Consider the following 22,952-nt stretch of genomic DNA (forward strand, 5'->3'; position numbering starts at 1 on the left):
TTGCATTGTGTGTAATTATAATCCTAAATCCTAAAAATTTGATAAAATGATCAATTGAAAATTAAATCAAGATCAAATAATTAAAGTTAAACAGTTGTTCAAATAAGGCTTCTCATTATGTTTGTATATTTGTGTTATCTTATGATCATATCCATCGTCAGTAATGACACAGGGTTCTTGTTGCTAGAATATTTAAACTGGTATTAGAAGGAACGGCCAATGACCTTGACCATGGGGCTGTTATGCTCTGAACCACTTGGCTAACCGGCCTACATTGTTTGAAATTTGCAATGAAAAATAATGTAATGAACAGTACATACATGACTGTTTTGGATTTCAAATTAGCAAGGAAGGCCGACTACATATTTACGCTACAACATTGTGATAAAACAAATTCATATTTATTGTGGCATCAGTAGCTCATCAATAGCTCCTGGATGGTTCAATTAGGAACCTTTAACAGGACAACACTGTTCTCTCTTGAAAATCACAAATGAACACACACACACGATTGTTGCTGGACTTTGGCTGTCCTGAAACACAGATATATCAGATGTGTGGTACCTGGTCTGCGGTTTGCAACATTCTGAGTTTGTGTGTGCGGATCTGTGCAGAGGTTACTCCACACAGGTGTGTGTGTGGGGGGGGGGAGAGAGGGAGAGAGAGACCACAAATAAGGTAAAGTTATTAAATTACTAGAATGAATATGAGTCAAGCGCTCAACTATTCTTCGCAAGTTTTATTCTTTCTTTCTTATTCTCTACAAACTTTGGGACCTATCTCCTTCCTCAATTTTTCACCTAGAAACTCCATTCCCATTTTAATTTTCATATTAGCTTGGAATCACGTGCTTCTTTTCTGATTTTTAAAATATTTCATACTTTTTAAGATATTCTACTTTAAAAATACTATTTTATATATATATATACACATACACATACATATACACATACATACATACATACATACATACATACATACATACATACATACATACATACATACATACATACATACATACATACATACATACATACATACATACATACATACATACATACATATATATATATATATACACATGACCTGGAACATGCCAGTGGATCTGTGTACAGAGGTGACTCCAGGGAGAGAAGAGGGAGAACAAAAACAAGATCAAAACGAGGGCAGGCCCTGCACTTAACACCTGACAAGACAGAGACAACATCCTTGGCTGTGTATGAGTGGTGGGTATGTGTCTCTGGAATGGACTCATGTAGCAACTGTTGACTCCATTGCAATGGATCCCAAATGAGTACTTATTATATTAGACATTAGTATAACTGAAATTAATTCAATCAATCACTTCATTAAGTCTTTCATCCAAATTGGTGTGTCAGCATCATAAAAGTAAAAATACTATAATACAATTAAAATCTTTCCCTGTTCAAACGGACAGTCACCATTCAGTCAGTAATAGGAATATATAACCATTTCATGTTTGGTTTGTGCAGAACCTTAGCAACACATCCTGTTGAGACCAGAGTCAGGTCTATGTATGGTTAAGAGTTGTGGTGGTGTGTCAAAAGCAAAGACATGACCACCCACCGCCCCCGCCTCTCAACTTGCTGCCTCACTCTCTGTTAACAAACCAGTGGTTAAAACACATAGGCTATAGGGAGAAAGATCAAAGGGTGGAAGAACCTAAAGTGCTATCTTTCATGGGCTTATAATAACTGCCACTTACACTGGTGGTTATAAAAGGTTTGAGTTTCTTGAAGCTGCTCCAACACAGAGCCCATCAATATCTCTCCGCCTAGAGCTGGGGTTAATTATGTTACTCAAACATCAAACTAATTCCATAAGATCTGTCCTAGGTCCCAGAGAGGTGCATTTAACTCCTCACTTTCAGCATTTTTCAACTACTACTACTACTACTAATGCTACATTATCTGCTACTAATGTTACTGCTACAACCAATACTGCTTCTACTTCTACTGATAATAGTAATACATACAATTCCCATTTTCTCATGCGATGCTTCTATCAGACTCATTCTCATAACACTGACTGTGTGTGTGTGTGTTTGTGAGATATTTATATTTTACAATGGAAATTCATAACATTTATAGCAATTCAGCAATTTAAATCAAATGTATTCATCATTCAGGGAAAATACCAGTTCGATAAAAACAAAGTGTTTTTTTTGTTTTCAGTGTTCAGTTTAGATTTAAATCCAACATGAACTGTCCCTCATAGTAACTAAATCAACCGGTGGCTTGCATCATTCAGTGCCTTTAAATTCAACCAATCACAGTGGTCCCAGGATATGTAAATGTTAGTCTAAAGTCAGAATCATTCACTTAAGTGAGTCCAGGGCTGGTTCAGCATCAAACCATGACAATGTTGAGTACTGCAATAACAATTCTGAGTACTGCATGTAAGTAATGCTTTTGTATACTTGTACATAATCCATCGTAATCGTAATTCTTGTAATACGATGTTCTCCAATTTTTTTAACTAAATGTACAACAATAGTGATGGAAGTTTCCTTCTTGTATTTCTTTATGTTTTAGTGCTGATTCAGACCCAAAAGGATCCTCAATCACTCCATTTCAAAAAAGCTGAACTTGGAGATACTGTTACTCTCAATTGTACAGTTTTGAAAAAACTGAATATCAATGAAGAGTTATACTGGTACAAGCAGACTATGGGATATAATCCCCAAATGGTAGCTAGCCGATATTATACAACAAAGATTTACAAGTCTTTTATGTTGAGGTTCAAAGTGGGAAATGGAAGTACCTTCAATTTGACAATCAGCAACATTAAAAAAGAGGATGAAGCAAGTTATTTCTGTAAACAAGGAGGACAATATCTAAACATTTGGAATAATGGCGTTTTCCTGACCGTCAAAGGTAAATCATATATTTGTTTGGATATTAGTTGTTTTAAATATCATGATCGAAAAATACATTTTCTCTGAGAGAGCTGCAAAGATATTTGGTTTGTTTCTTCTGATTGTTTTATTTAAATGTATAGATCCCAATGACCAGAGGTTTGTCTCCCAGGCTGTGGTCCAACAGCCTGTGTCTGCATCAGCTCAGCTGGGAGACCCTGTGGCTCTCCAGTGCTCTATTACCTCCCAGAGGACGGACCACAGTAACCAATGCCAAGGGGAACCCAGTGTGTACTGGTTCAGATCAGGACCATCTCACCCTGCTGCCATTTACATGAATGGGAACAGGAGTGGTGAATGTCAGAATAGTTCTGGGCCTCCGTCTGCTCCCCAGAGCTGTGTCTACACTCTGCCCAAGAACAATGTAGACTCCTCTGATGCTGGGACTTACTATTGTGCCCTGGCAGCATGCGGGGAAGTTGTGTTTGGAAATGGAACCAAGTTGGACGTGTTTCGAAATGGAACCAACAAAACAGGTAAATATATATTTATAGTTCCTACATCAAGTTCAATGGATTATTTCCTCAGAATACATTCATCATTCATTATTTTGGTTATTTATCTGCCAGGACATGAATAGATTACCTTATTTCAAATTCAGAAATGTATTGCACTATTTCAGGGGATATTATATGAACTCCCAGTACAATATATGTAATTGTAGATAAAATATACCATGAGTGACACATTTTTCTGTTTGATTCTAGAACCCAATATGCATCTTGTTACCGGGGTGCTTGGAATACTGTTGGCTTGCTGTCTGTTTATGGTTATAATCCTCTTTCTAACAAGAAATAAAAAGCAAGTTTGTGAGCATTGCAAAGGTACAGTACATCATGCACTTAGCCTATCGATATGACCTGATATGAGCTCAGGAGAGTTTAGAGATCCCCAAGTGTTTAAGGAGAAGTTGTTCGACATATATTTGAATGGATAAAATAATCATCCCCTTTCTGCGTTTTCAAATCTGAATTCTTTAATTTCGATTTTTAATTCTTTAAATTAAAAAGTAAACATTATTTGGTTCTGATTCTCAGGAACACTGAGAGCCTCCTACCATGTTACACATGACTCAGTGATTCAGGAACAACAGGTATATCTGTGTTGTGTATTTTCTGTACTATATGTATGTATTTGTATTCATTTTGATCATAAAACAACAAGTAATCATGGAAATCACAGATTTAATAAACAATTTAAAAGCAATATTATCTGTTCTATTGGGGTATCCAGGCAATTTTAACACAAGTTGAAAATGAAATTTGATTACAATATCTTAACAAGATGAATGTGATCTACCTGGTCAAATTAACTTATCTAGTTTGTTATGGCAGCAGACCAGCATGCTGTTAGTAATATTAGCTCCCAGAACAAAAGTAGGATTGTAGCTTTGACTTTCGCACTTTACAGCTTTGAATCCTCTAAGATGGTAGTGATTTGCTAGATTTGTTAAGAATACGTTTCTGTTGTAGGACGGAGAAACAGATTTGGAAAACTATGCAGCGTTGGAGTTCTCTGGCAGGAAAACCAAAGCAGGGAAGAAGAACATTGATTGGACTCAGGAGAGTGTGTATTCTGCTGTGAGAGAAACCTGCCACTGAAATCCATCAACCAGGTCCTAATATTGTTTGATCTGGTGGATGTGCAGTACATTTCTAAAAGGGATAAAAAGTACAAGTTCAAGTAAAGATACAAGATACAATAAATAACACGATTTAGACGAAACTCAAATGGCAGGACATTTTTACAGCGCTGGTAGGAGATTAAGTTCAAAATATTTTCTTTTTAAATGGAGATGATAAAGCATATCAGTTTGTGTATCAAAATGTAGATACTTTCAGTCTATATATATATATATACATATACACACACAAAATCCACATGACCTGGAACATGCCAGTGGATCTGTGTACAGAGATGACTAAAGCGAGAGAAGGGGCAGAACAAAAACAAGATAGAAACAAGGGCATGCCCTTCACTTAACACCTGACAAGACAGAGACATGACATCCTTGGCTGTGTATGAATGGTGGGTATGTGTCTCTGAAATGGACTCATGTAGCAACTGTTGTCTCCATTGCAATAGGATCCCAAATGAGTACTTATATAAGATATTAGTACAACTGAAATAAAAATCAATCACTTCATTAAGACTGTCGTCCAAATTGTTGATAACAACGACCTTAATTATTTTACTTAACTCTTTATTAAAGCACATACCAGATAAAATACTATAATACAATTAAAATAATTCCCTGTTCACTAAACTGACTGTCGCCATTCAGGTTCAGTCAGTATTTTATGTATATATATATATATATATATATATATATATATATATATATATATATATATATATATATATATATATATATATATATATAGACACAGGAATATATAACCATTTCACCATTTCATGTTTGGTTTCTGCAGAACGTTAGAAACACATCCTGTTGAGACCAGAGTCAGGTCTATGTATGGTTACGGGTTGTGGTGGTGTTTAAAAAACAAAGACATTACCAGCCACCGCCCCGCCTCTCACTTGCTGCCTCACTCTGTTAACAAAACAGTGGTTAGAACACATACACTATAGGGAGGAAGACTAAAGGAAGAAGAACCTAAAGCATTATCTTTCATGGGCTTCTTGTATTAACTGCCACTTACAGTGGTGGTTATAAAAAGCTTGAGCTTCTCGGAGTTGCTCTAACACAGATCAAATCCATATCTCTCTTCACCCCTAGCTGGGGTTCATTTTGGTAATCGATCTAATAGAATTAAACTAATTCAATAAGTTCTGTCCTAGGTCATAGAGAGGTGCATCTCTTAACTCGTCACTTTCAGTAGTTTTCAACTACTACTAATGCTACAGTGTCTGCTACTAATGTTACTGTTACTACCACTACTACTGATAATGGTATTACATACATTTCCCATTTTCTATTCGACCCATAACAATGTGACATAATTAACATGTCTCTAGATTTGTTCTCCAATACAGTAGTCCCCATTTCTGTCTTCATACCATCTAATGATCAGGCATTTAAGCTATATAAACTGTGTGTGTGCGTGTGTGTGAGAGATATTTCTATTTTACAATGGAAATCATAACATTGATAGCAATCCAGCAAGCAAAATCGAATGTATTCATCATTTAGGGAAAATACCAGTTAGACAAAAACAAAAGTGAACGACAATGGTTTTCAGTGTTCGATTTAGATTTAAATCCAACATGAACTTTACCTCGCAGTAACTAAGTCAATCTGTGGCTTGCATCACCTCCAAGTTCAACCAATCACAGTGGTCCCAGGATATGTAAATGTTAGTCTATAGTCAGAATCATTCACTTCAGTGAGTCCAGCACTGGGTCGGCATTAAACCATGACATGGTTGAGTACCGCAATAACAATTCTGAGTACTGCATGTAAGTATATTTTTTTGTATAGTTGTACATTATCTATTGCAATCATAATTCTTGAAGTATGATGTTATTCCATTTTGCATAGTAAATGTACAACAATAGTGATGGAAGTTTCTTTCTTGTATTTCTTTATGTTTTAGTGCTGATTCAGACCCAAAAGGATCCTCAATTACTCCATTTGAAAAAAGTTGAACTTAGGGATACTGTTACTCTCAATTGTACAGTTTTGAAAAACCAGAATATCAATGAAGAGTTATACTGGTACAAGCAATCTCTGGGATATAATCCCCAAATGGTAGCTAGCAGGTATTATACATCAAAGATTTACCCGTCTTTTATTTTGAGGTTCAAAGCAGGAAATGGAAGTAACTTCAATTTGACAATCAGCAATGTTCAAAAAGAGGATGAAGCAAATTATTTCTGTAATCAAGGAGGACAATATCTAAACATTTGGAACAATGGTGTTTTCCTGACCGTCAAAGGTAAATCATATATTTGTTTGGACATTTGTTGTTTTAAATATCATGATCGAAAATAATCTTCTCTGAAAGAGCTGCAGAGATATTTGGTTTGTTTCTTATGATCGTTTTATTTAACTGTATAGATCCCAATGACCAGAGGTTTGACTCCCAGACTGTGGTCCAACAGCCTGTGTCTGCATCAGCTCAGCTGGGAGACCCTGTGGCTCTCCAGTGCTCTATTACCTCCCAGAGGACGGACCACAGTAACAAGTGCCAGGGGGAACCCAGTGTGTACTGGTTCAGATCAGGATCACGACCTTCTCACCCTGCAGTCGTTTACATGAATGGGAACAGGAGTGGTGAATGTCAGAATAGTTCTGGGCCTCCGTCTGCTCCACAGAGCTGTGTCTACACTCTCCCCAAGAACAATGTAGACTCCTCTGATGCTGGGACTTACTACTGTGCCCTGGCAGCATGTGGGGAAGTTGTGTTTGGAAATGGAACTAAGCTAGACGTGTTGCAAAATGATACTAACAAAACAGGTCAATACCAATACTATATATATATCGTTCCTACTTCAAGTTCAATGGATTATTTCATTAAAATAAATTTATCATTTAGGTTATTTAAAATTATTTCAAATTCAGGAAAGTATTGTACTATTTCAGTTTTCATTATATGAACTTCCAGTACAATATATGTACCGGTAATTGTATACAAAATATACCATGAGTGACACATTTTTCTGTTTGATTCTAGAACCCTACAGGCATCTAGTAACCGTGGTGCTTGGAATACCGTTGGCTTGCTGTCTGGTTGTGATTATAATCCTCTTCCAAACCAGAAATAAAAAGCAAGTTTGTGAGCATTGCAAAGGTACAGTACACTATACACTTAGCCTATTGATACGATCTGATATGAGCTAATGACAGGTTAGAGATACCCGAGTGTTTATAGAGAAGTTTGTAATCTTTATCCATAAATTAGTCTCTTGGAAATTATATTGTACCGAAATTGACCACAAATTGTTTGAAGCATATATTTGAATAGATAAAATAATCATTCCCTTTGTGTGATTCCCAGGAACACTGAGAGCCTCCTACCATGTTGCACATGACTCAGTGATTCAGGAACAACAGGTATATCTGTGCTGTGTATCTTCTGTATTATATGTATGTATTTTTATTCATATTGATCATAAAACAACTGTATGATTTAGTATTCAGGGAAATCACAGATTGAATATACAATTTAAAAGCAATATGATCTGTTCAGTTGGATATCCCTGCAATATTAAAACAAGTTAAAAATGTTATTTGATCGCAATATCTTAACTAGATGAATTTAAGATACCTGGTCAAATTAATAGATCTATTTTGTTATGGCAGCAGACCACATGTTGTTAGTATTATTAGCTCCCAGCACAAAAGTAGAATTGTAGCTTTGACTTTCGCACTTTGCAGCTGTGAATCCTCTAAGAAGATGGTAGTGTTTTGCTCGATTTGGTAGTAATGAGCTTCTGTTGTAGGACGGAGAAACAGATTTGGAAAACTATGCAGCGTTGGAGTTCTCTGGCAGGAAAACCAAAGCAAGAAAGAAGAACAGTGAAAGGACTCAGGAGAGTGTGTATTCTGCTGTGAGAGAAACCTGCCACTGAAATCCATCAACCAGGTCCTAATATAATTTAATCTGGTGGTTGTGCGATACATTTCTAAAAGTGATAAAAAGCAAGCACATCAGTTTGCGTATCCAAATGTAGATACTTTCAGTCACTGCAAAAAGACCAACAGCACCTGCATTGTGTACATTTGCAAGTCAAATCCAACATTTTATCCGATCAAATTACTTCATTTGAAATTGCATATGTTAACATTTCGGCTTTTGTAAGTTTTTAGGCATTAAGGTCTCTGAAACTTAAGTGTGTAATTGTTGCTAGAATGTGTAAACTAATATTGGTAGGAATGGGTAAAGTATGCGATCTTGATCTTTATTAGCGCCATGCTCTGAACACCTTGGCTGAATGAACTGCATTGTTCTAATTTGCAATGAACACAGCCTCGAACATTGAATTGAAGGTTTCGTGGGGTCGTATACACAATCACAATGGCTGTCTAGGTGGTTGTAGCGATGTAAACATGACTTGCTGATGTTAAACAAATCTAAATTAAACAAAGCTATAAAATGTAGATGTTCAAAGACAAGGTTTTTGTTGCTTGATGTCGTTTTACTAAATGAATGAAAATTTAGGACAGGAACAGGGGAAAGGGCAGAAAGTGGTGCTAGCTCAAACATTAATGGCCTTCACTCCCTACTTGTCAAAAGTGTGATGCATCGCCAAGGATCCCTGGCGTCAAGTTCCAACAAAAGATGTGTACCTTTTGCCTTGTTTTTCCACGTGGGGGTCCGTCAGATAGACATTAATGTTAACACACCCGTCGCCAGACCTGAGTCTTAAGGGGGGCATATGAAATGCATGGGGGGCCCAATTATTATTAGCCTACAGTACGTATATTTCCTCTATTCGCGCAGCACATAATCATCACGTTAAACATAACCAACAGCAATATGACCCAGGTCACCCGGTAGCCTATAACATCACATCATTCCTCATAATTTAAAGCAATACATTACATAGAAGCAATGGTATGAATTGGCCTATTTATCAATAAATGCTGGACTATACAACATATTAGGTGTAAAAGCAGTTAACAGATAGATATGCATTGCCCACACACACACACACACACACACACACACACACACACACACACACACACACACACACACACACACACACACACACACACACACACACACACACACACACACACACACGCTTACTTTGAGTGGAGTCAGCGCTGTCCTCCCTCCCTCCCTGTCCTCAGCGGGAGGCGGCGTTTCTCCGAGCTGAACCTCCTCATCAACATATCCTTCCACTCAGACGTAAACTTGTGAGTCAGGTCCTTTTCAAAAGCAAGCTGAATCTGCTGGGCCTTGCGTCTGTGCAGCATACCGTGCCGATGCTCTGAGAAGACGTTTTTCAACGTGGAAAATTAGTTTTTACACATTGCTGTGGAAGCTCCTAAAGTTAGGGCAAGGTGTAGGCTGTGAGAACAGTCGGCATAGACTGGAGTTCGGGGGGAATCAGGGTGTCATTAATTTTCTTAACCAGGAACTCACGAGCCACAGTATATTCAGATTCAGCCACATCAGTTCCAGCTAATAGCAGGAGAGGGGTTACCTTTGATGGGTCCAGGAAATTATCTGACTGATTATTAGACTGCAAGGGCTTTTCAACCACTTACGAATATCCATGATGATGAACTAGAAATGAAAGAAAGCTAGCGAAAACTCATCCAGCTTCACTTTTCAAAAATGCGCGGTAACTGTTAGCCACGTAGCCAGCAGATTTACGTAGCTAGCAGATTTAATAGTCCGCCAAAGACGTTGACGTCGCTTTGCAACCGAAGACGCTGGGATTGACAATTTATCGGACTACTTGCAGAGTGCTACCAAAGACGCCATTAGAGGCAAAAAAAAGCCTTTGTTTACCTTGACAGCGGTCAATTATACTTGGCAACGGTGAATTAGTAAGGAATCATCACCGAGAGGCCGGGCAATAAACAGTTTGATATATCCGGCTCGTGGACTGCTTACCGCCCGAGACGAAGACGAGGGCGGTAACCTTCCGCGAGCCGGGCATATCAAACTGTTTATTGCCCTGCCTTGAGGTGATTATTCCGTTTATTCTACTTCGCGCCGGCCAACATAATAAAACAATAAAAAAAGGCCTACTTTAATAATTAGCCTTTTTCTTATTCGTATTGCATGCTTATTAAATGTATACTCTGTTTAAGTTCATCTCCCTCGAAAAGTAGTTCCCTTTAGAACTACGGTGAATAATGTTAGCTCTGCTCAGCTGTAGGTAACTCGTTTCTATAGCAACCACACAAGGCTGGATCTGATCACTAGTTTAATAACGTAGTTGCTACATTCGTATCAAGTCAGCTTTAATGACGATCGATCAAACATGCACTCCTTGGTTTATTTTTACAATGGACCTCATGTTGGAAATGTATGTGATAGAAAACTATACAAGCGGCGTATTGATCTACTGTGCTCAGTCAACAGCAAGTAGAACCGACAAGTCAGCGGGCAATATGCCGGATTAATGCACCCCTCCCAGCCAATCAGAATCGAGCATTCTTAAATGAAGTAGAGCACATGCCACTGACTGAAGTGATCTATTGCTTTTATACAACGGTTACTGTTATGGCGAAACGAAAGTCATAGACACACTACATTTAAAAAGAAACCAAGAAAGTCAAAGTAGCCGTTTTATTAAAGACTACCAAAAAGTAGTCCCTCCTGGCTGCCGCTATGCATCGACGGTCGCTATGCAACACACTTTAGAGTCCCTCCGAGAGAAGGCTCCGACAGAGCGGTTCGCCGGCAATTTATCCTATGGAGCAGTTCGCTCGCCGATTTTAGACTTCAGTGAACTGTGCTATTGCTTTTATACAACTGTTAAAATTATGGCAAAATTACTTCACACACACACTAGTAAAAATACGGTTGTATTCTTTGACACTTTCCACTTCAAGGCGCGGAGTGATACTTTCACAAAATGATTGGGCGTCATAGCAGTTAAGTATACGCTCATTATACAACAGTTAGGAACCAATCAGATCACTGGATTCAGGCCCCAATAGATCACGACCATAGACATCTTCACGACAGGCTGTGGTATGTGCTCATTATACCACTGTTAAGGGGCGTTGTCCGGCCCCGACGCGCAGCGGAGGGCCGGCGACCCCCTTCAAGAACTAGGTGGCGCCAGAGTTGTGTCTTATTACTAAAGGAACTCAAAACCAAGTTATTGTAATAAGCCATTTATTTTAAAACAACAATTCAAACCTCATTTTGATGAACTTAATAGAACTTGAATTGTAAATAATTCGATTTTAAAGATTTTTAGGTAAGCTATTCTCCTTCTGTGAGGATGTATACATTCTGCTGTCCAGGCAGAAGCATGTGGGCTTGACTCACCAATGCTCTCCATACACACTGCTTTGAGATATTCAGTTTCCTGCTACAAACCTATTTGCATTTATTTCTTTGGTCTCGAGGGAGAGGCACCTCAGACCTAATTTCCTCTCTCTGTTCTGTGAATGATATCCAATCAATTATAGGCAATAAAATGTGTTCATGGAAAGTCAGCAACGTTTAAATAGCATGAACACCTGCTCTTCCCTGCAAGGTGGGCCATTTAATCATGCATGAGTGAAATGTATGTGAATGAAATATATACAAATAAATGTTATATTTGCAGATATTGTGGAGACACGTAGAAAGTGCAAATCTAGGTTAAGAATGCACATGCGCACACATACACACACACACAACCAGATGCACGCAAACACACATACACACACACACACACACACACACACACACACACAGTCGCCTTCCATCTTTACTAGACTTGCTTCTCATAACCAATCACCTCTATTGACTTATGGAAAGTTTTGCTTTGTGGCTAAAGTGTGATGTGCTCACTCTATTTTTAAACCAAACTTTCCACTCAGGTTTCAAGAGCGTGAGAGGTGGTAATGACGTGCAGACAACATTTGTTTTTTTCCCCCACATGTATGCAAAAGTTTCTACATGCAGCATAGCGAGATATATTTACACATTCTCATAAAATGTTGTTCTATCACTTCATATTCTGCCTATATATATTTTATTTTCTGAAACTATAAACTGTTAACCGTAGTTGTATATCTTGAGAGGCTTTTCTTGGCCCATGTACATCTACTAAGAAACTAAACATATTTAATACTGGAAAATTATGTTTTGAGAAGAATTGTCCTGAGAAAATGCACCAGCTTCATGAAAAAGTCACTAAAGACCATCGGTGTGGATGAGGACTATGCTCTAAAGGACTTTGCCATCACCAAGCTGATCCATCACAGAACAGTTGCTGAAACAACTGCTCTTTTTAAGATGCACCCTCCCTGCTGTCAAGCAGACTTGAAAGCACAGCTACCCTCAGCTCATGTCCCAGGTGGAACCACTCAGAGGTTACCACCTGCCATGCCTTGTCACTCCTCAGGGCTGGCACGAAAGCCTTGACAGGAGCCTCCCCCAGTGTGCTGTAACAACATGAAACAGCGTTCCCCCTGCTGTTGTTGGAGACGTCACATCAAGTAGAGTACGTGCCTCAAGAAGAGAAGAGACTGAACAAACCCCTCCTCAGCATGGGACGCAATCTAAAGCTCAAGGACTTCAAACATACACAAAACAGTATTCTATACATCTCCAAGTTGCTACAGATCAGTTTGGCTCCCTGATTAATGTTTGTTCATGAAGCTTGTATCTTCAAAACCACACAAGAATACCTGTTTCTAAAGGGGGTGGGGCAAGTAGTGCCTTTTGATTCTACTACAGCCTTGTCATTACCACCACTTGGTACAAAGTGACATCACTGAAGTACAAATATAATCTTGGCCAATCACATCCAGATTCAGAGAACCAATGCATCTTTCAATGAGTGTACCTAATGATTTAATAGTCTTTATTCTAAAACACTATGACAATGTACACTAGATGCTAAGATGACCGATTTCAGTGATCTTGGTCTTTAAATGAGATTGTGCAACTTATGCATGCTGAACCCATCACACTGTTATTTAAAAAAAAATAATCTTCATTCATCCTAGTGGTAGTAATAGTAATAGAAGTACTATTATATATATAAGCAAATACAAATATGTTTCAACATTTTTCTCTGTTCTGCAAGTCAAATATCAGGTTGAGAGGAAATATAGGTCCATTTCATGGTTGGTTTCTGCAGCACCTCAGCAACACATCCTGTTGATACCTGCAAGCAGGTTATGGTTCAGAGTTTTGGCGGTGTGTCGAAGAAAAAGGCATGACCAGCCACAGCCCTCGCCTCTCAGCTCAACCGCTGCTAAGGGCTTCGCTCTGTTTTGTTTCCAACACAAAGGAAAGGAAGTCACACTCGATGCTTCGGGCTTGTTGCATTAACTGCAAATCTACACCGGCGGTTATAAAACATGCAGCCTGAAACAAACAGATGCATCGTCAACAAGGTGGGCTCAAGAGGGGGTCTGGTGATATAGCCTTAGACATGTGAAACACATGGATATGGTTTACTACAATTATATAGGTTTACTAAGGCACACTAAAGATTTATCTAATACTATTTTGTATCTCACATTGTTCTGAAATCTTGAAAAAATAAATCAAGATTCTGAACGAGGCTGTCATAAAATCAATTAATTCTCTCAATTTGCCAAAATCAGACTTCTGTTGGGCGAGGAGTAGAGGATTGTGAGCCGAAAGTCAAAGTTTTGACAGCGGTATGGGTCTCGTTGTGAGGGCTCTCATTAAAAATGAAGGTTTCAAAAGTATAGAACATTGTATGCTGCAGGCAGCGTGTCCAGGGTGGACTGTACCAACTGGCCTGAGTTGATGGCTCAGAGGAGTGGATTCAACCAGAGGAGATAAAGAGGGCCGTTTGCCCTTTTCCTTTTAACACACTTCCTGTGACTTACCAGTATATAAAAGCATCCATGGTGTAATCAAATGTTGCACGGTTTGGGTCATTGCAGCTTTTCTACAGTCTTTTAATCAGTGTTAATGCATATTTTACCCATCTTGTAATGCTCTTACGTGTCGAAATTTGTGATTATTATTATTTATAAACATTGTTATTTATTAGTGTATATTATTAATACTGCTCTCTTTTTGAAGCCAATGAGATATGCGCATTAGCTTTTACATGAATTACATGCACGAAAATGTGCAATACATTCACACTATATATTATAGATAATGTGAAATTATAATCATACAATTCTACATCTACAAACATTGCACTATAATATTAAAGACGTCAGATAATACCACTACTCCTAATACTCGTACTTACCTCACTACGACTGCACTTACTAAAACTAATACCATCAGGAACGGTCATCTGAACATACATGTGCTCGATACGGCGCGTCACCAACTGTTTCTTTGTACATTGAAAACAATCAAGATGTACAAAGAATGATGTCATCATTTATGAGTGAAAGTTGGCACTAGTGTTGGTGATCACGAATCGAAGCTCTCTGATTGTTTGTTTGGACACAGCTACTGGATGATACGAATTCAACAACTTCATTGATCATGGCAGTGTTAGCCTAGCATCGGGAGACCGTCCGGATAGGTTGGATGCATGATGTGAACATATTTAAAAAGGGAAGAATGGCCTTGAACCGATTGGCATTATTTAGTTATTACAACTAGATAGAGGTAGATTGATAACAATGATGGAAAACTGAATTTGTAAATGTATTCTTCATATGTTCAGAAAAACTTTAATGCTCAGGGAACTTTTGAAATAAAGAAAAAATACAAACACGAAATACGAACTACAAATATGAACGACAAATTTGAAGTGCTACAAACATTGGATCATTGGCTTGCTTCAGTTTGCGTCTTTAAGTTCCCAGCCAATCACGGTGGATCTATGATTCTGTAAATGTTGGTCTATCCAGTCAAAATCTTTCACTTCAGAGAGAAGGGGTGCTAGTTCAGCACCAAACCGTGACAATGTTTGCATTATGTTTTGCCATTACAATTCTGAGCACAGCATGTAAGTACTTCTTCCATTCACTTTAAAATTGCTCTCTTTTACATGAAGTTAAAATTAAAAGAGTGTTTGTTGAAAATAATTATTAGTAAATCTTGTTTGTTTGTTTCTCTTTACTTTTTAGTGCGTATTCAGACCCAAGAGGTTCCTCGATTGGTCTTTTTGAAAACAGCAAAACCCGGAGATAATGTCACTCTGCATTGTGGTGCTTTGAACGAATCTATATTTATTTTAAACTGGTTTAAACAATCTCTTGGATTCATTCCCCAAGTGGTTGCTAACAGAGTTTATGAAAAAATGTATTACCCATCCTTGAATTCAAGGATCACAATAGGAGTGGGAACTGACTTTGATCTTATAATCAAAGATATAAATAAAGAGGATGAAGCAAACTATTTCTGTAACCAAGGAACTCAGTATAAGAATATTTGGAAAAAAGGCACATTTTTGACCGTCAAAGGTAACATCTGTTTTAACATTTTGCTTGTCTAGGTAATAAGCAAAAATACATTTTATGAAATGTGATTAAGCAGCAGTTGATTGATTTGATGATGAATCTTGTTTTTAATCATGCAGATGGCAATGACAAGAGGTTTGTCTCCCAGGCTGTGGTCCAACAGCCTGTGACTGCATCAGCTCAACTGGGAGACCCTGTGGCTCTCCAGTGCTCTATTACCTCCCAGAGGACGGACCACAGTAACCAGTGCCAAGGGGAACCCAGTGTGTACTGGTTCAGATCAGGACCATCTCACCCTGCTGCCATTTACATGAATGGGAACAGGACTGGTGAATGTCAGAATAGTTCTGGGCCTCCGTCTGCTCCACAGAGCTGTGTCTACACTCTCCCCAAGAACAATGTAGACGCCTCTGATGCTGGGACTTACTACTGTGCCCTGGCAGCATGTGGGGCAGTTGTGTTTGGAAATGGAACCAAGTTGGACATAACAGGTCAGTATATTTTAATCATACTTCCATTATATTATTATTTTTTTTATTATTATTATGATATACTTACTTGATATTTATATTAACTGGATTGTCTAACTGAATTAAGATAATAGACAGAAGGAATTCACCTGTTGGGAAATATATAATGCTCGTGCGACAGGTTTGAGATTTTGATTAGAAATTACATTCTTAAACCTACACATTATTTTGCAGGTTCCTGACCCATTTTCGATTGTCTGATTCTAGAACACAACTCGTATCTAGTTACCGTGGGGCTTGGAATTTTGTTGGCTTGCTGTCTGGGTGTGATTATAATCCTCCTTCTGACCAGGAATAAAAAGCAAGTTTGTCAGCATTGCAAAGGTACAGTATATTCTCCAGAATGGATTTTGGAGGCCATTGAATTTCACAGAAATCAAGTTTAGGGAAATCTTTGCTTTAATATTTTGACATACATCTACATTTATGTTTTAACTGATAACATAATAAAATAAAAGAAAAGGAGACACAAGATAAACAACATGAACTGCGTTATCTGGTAAGAACTAAACAGTGTTCTGTTCTTATCCTCAGGAACACTGAGCGCCTCCTGCCATCCTGAACGGGACTCAGTGATACAGGAGCCGCAGGTACATATTTCCACCAAGGTTGCACTGTGCAAAGACTTAAAACACCTTTGATTGTGCTGAAAATGATCTATGGTCATGTGACCTATTATTGATTAGTGAGTCCATACATTGATCCTGACCTTCCGACCGAACTGTCTCATTGAGTGGCTTTGAATGAGTCCTCTCAGATAGTTGGTGATAATACACAGTTCTCTGTTGTAGGACGGGGAAACAGACTCCTTGACCTACGCACCGTTGGAGTTCTCTGGCAGGAAAACCAAAGGAGGGAAGAAGAACAGTGAAAGGACTCAGGAGAGTCTGTATTCTGCTGTGAGAGAAACCTGCCACTGAACTCTAAATGAAGGATGTAGTGTTCTCAGTTTCTGATGTCAGATTGGCTGGATGTCTATGAATGTAATGGTTGTTTGTGGTATTAATTAGGACCTGTTTATTGTTATGAGTGAATGTAGATTGTTTCTTATATGTCTCTTTGTTTGAAACATAAAAATGTGAATTGCAACCATTGCAACCATTTATCTGTCTTGGGGAACTAAATTGCTTTGCAGACGAACGATGTTTTGAATATTTTGCCTGCGCAATCCTTGTTTCATCAGATTTACTCAAAAAACTATTGGGATTTTATGTTTATATTTTTTTAATTTGATTAATTATTAATTATTTATCAGTTATTAAGATTAAATCTAAGTGAGGGCTAATTAATTACAACATCCTTTACAGGACTCTATTGAGTATCGGCTCATTTCAATTTGTATCATCTTTGTTGTGGGCAGTTTTGCCACGTTAATTTAAAACAATGTTGTAAATTACCTGCCTGTAGAACCCCAACCACAACTTATATTTTAACAACACTAATGATACAATCCCACAGAATCTTTTGTATCTTATCAAAAAAGTTTGCAGAATCGTAAAAAAACATCTTATCATATCCGCAATGAAAGGTCGATGGAACACCATCTTGTGGGGTCGCTAGCGATTTCCATCCCCAATTCAACACAAGGTTAGGTGTATTTGTGAAGCCTTTCATCACAGAAAGACTCACAGGCAACATCCTGCAACAATAAACCCTCAGTCAAAGTGAAATAAACCTCTGGACAGACTAAGAGAGAAGAATGGACAAACAAACGGAAATAAATACAACCAAATATAATCAAACGATATTCTTAAAACTGTATGCCGACATGTAATAAGGTATTGCAAAAAGGGGGCATAGTGAGAGATTAAAAAGAGACCCTGCTTTCAGTAGGTAGTTGCTTTTCAAACCACAGTGCTGACACAGCCTGCACAGGATGAGCACTCATAACCAGACCAGTGATGCACTGCAGTTAAACCACAAGCAGAAAGGTCACAGCGCGAGATCACGTGACTAGACACTATAAAGGCGGCACCTTCCATGTCTCAGAAGTCAAGAATTATTTTTCGGTTGTGTGTAGATGAACCCTTCTTTTCTTTTTCTTTTACAAACACTTACACAATTACCATCACACACACACACACACACACACACACACACACACACACACACACACACACACACACACACACACACACACACACACACACACACACACACACACACACACACACACACACACTTGAATCTACTGGGATCACATGACCACACTTTTGAAATGCGTATCCTCTAGACAGCCAGTTGTAGCTAAACCTTCTCACATGTCACTTCATGTCGTATTCCCCCTATTTAAGAACAAAACTCTCAGAATAGCCGGGCACCGACTATTATAAGTTATTTTACAATCTTTGTTGTAGCTGCATTGGTAGTGTGGTAGTGTCCAGCGTATTCTGCCTCAATTTGCATAGCCTGTGACTTTGTGGTGACTCGCAATTTTCCCATTGGGGGCATCAGCAAAGACAGTGACAGGTTAACATGCGATTGACCCACATGTGGGCAGTTTAATGGACATCAAACCCAGTCTGTGATGACATCCTTCTTTCTTTGCTGTATCACAGCCATTGTAAAAAAGAACAGCGTCCTTCCTACAGTGGTTTGATTTGGAAAACTGGAGCTCATCAAAATGCAGGACATCGTCTCAATATGTAGGACGCGGGACAAGGGATAAAGATGCTGTGTCGCCACTTAAATCGACATCAAGGGACCCACTCATGAATAAAGTGAACTTTATTAAGGTAAAACAAGCGTTAGTTATTTTAGAAAAGAAAAGTCAGGACCCCATATTGTCTGCAAATCTTTAACATAGGGCAGAGCAGTCAGTCAATATGTTTCATTAATCTAAATATCGGTTATGAAACTACATTTACCTTTCCTTTAACTCACGTCGTTTTCTGGCTGCCATTTTACAACAGTAGAGTTAGATGACAGAAATACATGATACCAAGACATGGGAAGACTTTTTTAATGCCCCTGTTCAATGTAATAGGCTGATGTTAAGCGGCTTCAGGCTTTTCCTCGTCTCTGGGCATATATAGCCGCTCAAATAAAGATAGGAAATGCTATCCCAGCTATCCTAACCTATGAACTTAAAATCCAACTGAAAACTAAGAGGAAATTGTTTTAGCCGTATTGTAATGAAAGGGTTACTCTCAGTCGTACTTATTTGCAAACTTCTAAAAAGATTGAAGAAAAAAGCACTTGGGGGCGTGGTTAGAACCAACACATGTTATCAGAATAAGAAACAATGTTAAAGAATGCTGAACCCAGTACCATGTTATCTAAACTGTTCAATCTAACGTGAACTACACCTCACAGATAACTAAGCAGATCATTGGATAGCTTCATGCAGTATCTCTCAGTTCTAGCCAATCACAGTTCACCTTTGGTATGTCAATGTGGGTCTGCAAAGTCAAAATCATTTATTTCAGTGAGTACAGCGCAAGTCCAGCACCAAAAAATCGCAATGCTAGCAAGATTGTTTGCTATGATACTTCTAAGAGAAGCATGTAAGTAAAATTCCTCTTCATATTAAATGAAATAGGCCTTTTTTAAGGGTTGTGACATTCTGAGGTAAAGTTCGGTACGTCGGTTAATTCATTTACAATATTAATCTAACAAAACTAAGTATAATCGTTTTTTAGACCAGATATTTGAGTTGCTAATTGTTCTTTCTTTTTAGTGCAGATTGAGACGCAAGAGGATCCTCGTTGGATCACTGTGAAAACTGCGGAACTTGGAAATACTGTTTCTCTAGATTGTGCAGCTTTACCAGACGATAGAGAAAAGCTTTACTGGCATAAGCAATCTCTTGGATGTGTTCCCCAGACAGTCGCTGCTATAACATATGGAAAAAGGACATTCAATCCACCCTTTCATTTGAGATTCACAGTGGGATTGGACTTTAATTTGACAATCAGAAACGTAACAAAAAGCGATGAAGCTAACTATTTCTGTCAACAAGGTGTTTTTAACAGTTGGAACAAGGGCACATTTGTATCTGTGAAAGGTAGGATATATCCCAATGACTGATTAATTTCAATTATCCCCCAAAAAAAATGCTCTAGAAACAGTAAAGCTTTAATTAAGTTTCTTATCATGATTGTTGTATTTACCGTACAGATCCCAATGGCCAGAGGTTTGTCTCCCAGACTGTGGTCCAACAGCCTGTGACTGCATCAGCTCAGCTGGGAGACCCTGTGGCTCTCCAGTGCTCTATTACCTCCCAGAGGACGGACCACGGTAACCAGTGCCAAGGGGAACCCAGTGTGTACTGGTTCAGATCAGGACCATCTCACCCTGCTGCCATTTACATGAATGGAAACAGGAGTGGTGAATGTCAGAATAGTTCTGGGCCTCCGTCTGCTCCACAGAGCTGTGTCTACACTCTGCCCAAGAACAATGTAGACTCCTCTGATGCTGGGACCTACTACTGTGCCCTGGCAGCATGTGGGGAAGTTGTGTTTGGAAGTGGAACCACATTGGACATAACAGGTAATTTGTCTTCATACATTCGATTTTTTCGTTACATTATATGTATTTGTCTAAGAAAATACTGTCGGTTCTGATGGTGCCACATAACTCATTGTTGATTGTTTGATTCTAGAACTCGGCATGACTCAAGTTACCCTGGTGCTTGGAATACTGTTGGCTTGCTGTCTGGTTGTGATTATAATCCTCTTTCTAACCAGAAATAAAAAGCATGTTTGTGAGCATTGCAAAGGTAAAGTGCATCATACACTAATAATCGTACTGGTGTGACTTGATATAAATTCAGGACAGGTTAGAGATCCCCAACTGTGGATGGATATCACTGTGTACGTAATTGAGTCTGTGTTGTATTTGTATTTTTACAGAAATCTAGCACGTTGTTGCTAGATTTTTGTTTTGACATGAATGCATACATACATACATACATACATACATACATACATACATACATACATACATACATACATACATACATATATATATATATATATATATATATTCTAATGTTTCTTTTTTATGCCTTTTGTGTATCTTTGTACAGTGTTGAGTGCCGAGAAAGGCGCCTTAAAAAACTATTTATTATTTTGATTATTACGTGTATTCAATTGTGTTTATATATATATATATATATATTGGGTATATTTGAACATATAAAATAAAATATTTAAAAGTAGATATCGATATAAATTGTTAAAAAGAAATGGAAGTTAAATTAAACTTCCATTAAGTAAATATTATTTGGTTCTGATTCCCAGGAACACAGAGTGCCTCCGACCATGTTGATCATGACTCAGTGATTCAGGAACAGGTACTTCTACATTTACTATTCTGTTCAATATGTACACATTTTAATTCATCATTATCAAACGAATGATGTCATGATTGAAATATGGAATTGTATTTTAAAAGCAGCATAATATTTTAACGTAAATTGAAGTTTCTAACTTGACGTTTAGCTACCAGGTAAAATTAACTTTACTAGTTTGTTGTGGTTACAAGCCTACATGTTCCTGGTCGCAGGAGTATTAGCTACCAGTACACCAGTTGGATTTCACTCTGTACAACTGTGAATCCTCTCAGATGTTTGGTAGTAATACGCTTCTGTTGTAGAACGGGGAAACAGATTCCTTGAACTACGCAGCGTTGAAGTTCTCTGCCAGGAAAACCAGAGGAATGAAGAAGAACAGTGTAAGGACTGAGGAGAGTGTGTATTCTGCTGTGAGAGAAACTTGCCAATAAATCCATCCACCTGGCCATTGTATTGTTTGAATTTCTTAAACTTGTAGTCTGGTTGATGTTCATTAAATTGCTAAAGATTAACACGTTTATGACGTTCAAATAACATTTAACAGCGCTGGTAAGTGAAGTTGAAGTGGGGATGAACCCGCATTCATATATAATCTGAGGTTCCCTATTGATTTAACTTTCAGGCATTGCTGTTAATAAATACTACTAACCAGCTTGCATTGTGTGAAATTGTAATCCTAAATCCTCATAATTTGATAACATACGATCAATTGAAAATTAAATCGAGATCAAATAATTAAAGTTCAATAGTTTTTCTAATAAGACTTCTCATTATGTTTGCATATTTGTGTAAACTTATGATCATATCCTTCGTCAGTAGTGACACAAGGTTCTTGTTGCTAGAATATGTAAACTGGTATTAGAAGGAACGGCCAAAGACCTTGACCATGGGGCTGTTATGCTCTGAACCACTTGGCTAACCGGCCTACTTTGTTGGAAATTTACAGTGAAAAATAAATGTAATGAACAGTACATAAATAAATGTTTTGGATTTCAAATTTGCAAGGAAGGCCGACTACATATTTACGCTACAACATTGTTTTTTGTGATAAAACAAATGAATATTTATTGAAATGGCTCATCAACAGCCCCTGGATGGTTCAATTAGGACCCTTTAACAACTGTTCTCTCTGGAAAACACACACACACACACACACACACACACACACACACACACACACACACA

The 22,952-nt window shown here is 38.1% G+C and overlaps 5 protein-coding genes across 8 annotated transcripts in view; all 5 read left to right on the plus strand.

Moving 5' to 3' along the window:
- LOC130390274 (uncharacterized) overlaps positions 1-22,952 on the plus strand; it is a 46,120-nt gene that overhangs the window by 11,482 nt on the left and 11,686 nt on the right. The gene's annotated exons all lie outside the window — the stretch shown is intronic.
- LOC130390560 (uncharacterized) lies at positions 2,332-5,225 on the plus strand. Its single transcript, XM_056600590.1, has 6 exons — positions 2,332-2,419; positions 2,556-2,897; positions 3,022-3,414; positions 3,646-3,762; positions 3,976-4,031; positions 4,411-5,225. Exons 1-6 carry the CDS (start codon positions 2,377-2,379, stop codon positions 4,537-4,539), a joined length of 1,080 nt encoding a protein of 359 aa, XP_056456565.1. The 5' UTR covers positions 2,332-2,376; the 3' UTR covers positions 4,540-5,225.
- Positions 6,844-9,569, plus strand: LOC130390565 (uncharacterized). Its single transcript, XM_056600596.1, has 4 exons — positions 6,844-7,358; positions 7,576-7,692; positions 7,900-7,955; positions 8,345-9,569. Exons 1-4 carry the CDS (start codon positions 6,935-6,937, stop codon positions 8,471-8,473), a joined length of 726 nt encoding a protein of 241 aa, XP_056456571.1. The 5' UTR covers positions 6,844-6,934; the 3' UTR covers positions 8,474-9,569.
- On the plus strand, positions 10,462-18,526 carry LOC130390558 (uncharacterized). Of its 4 annotated transcripts, XM_056600583.1 has the most exons (6): positions 10,462-15,487; positions 15,609-15,944; positions 16,061-16,432; positions 16,679-16,795; positions 17,006-17,061; positions 17,263-18,520. In XM_056600583.1, exons 1-6 carry the CDS (start codon positions 15,445-15,447, stop codon positions 17,389-17,391), a joined length of 1,053 nt encoding a protein of 350 aa, XP_056456558.1. In that variant the 5' UTR covers positions 10,462-15,444; the 3' UTR covers positions 17,392-18,520. The 4 variants fall into 4 exon arrangements, with proteins under 4 accessions (XP_056456558.1, XP_056456559.1, XP_056456557.1 ...); XM_056600584.1 differs by lacking the exon at positions 10,462-15,487 and having other exon boundaries at positions 15,518-15,944; positions 17,250-18,526; XM_056600582.1 differs by lacking the exon at positions 10,462-15,487 and having other exon boundaries at positions 15,518-15,944.
- Positions 19,278-22,748, plus strand: LOC130390556 (uncharacterized). Its single transcript, XM_056600581.1, has 6 exons — positions 19,278-19,977; positions 20,151-20,477; positions 20,591-20,962; positions 21,075-21,191; positions 21,715-21,767; positions 22,070-22,748. The coding sequence occupies exons 1-6, from the start codon at positions 19,815-19,817 to the stop codon at positions 22,196-22,198; spliced, it is 1,161 nt and encodes a 386-aa protein (XP_056456556.1). The 5' UTR covers positions 19,278-19,814; the 3' UTR covers positions 22,199-22,748.

The sequence above is a fragment of the Gadus chalcogrammus genome, chromosome 10 (genome assembly GCF_026213295.1).
Source record: "Gadus chalcogrammus isolate NIFS_2021 chromosome 10, NIFS_Gcha_1.0, whole genome shotgun sequence".
Taxonomy (NCBI): Eukaryota; Metazoa; Chordata; class Actinopteri; order Gadiformes; family Gadidae; genus Gadus; species Gadus chalcogrammus.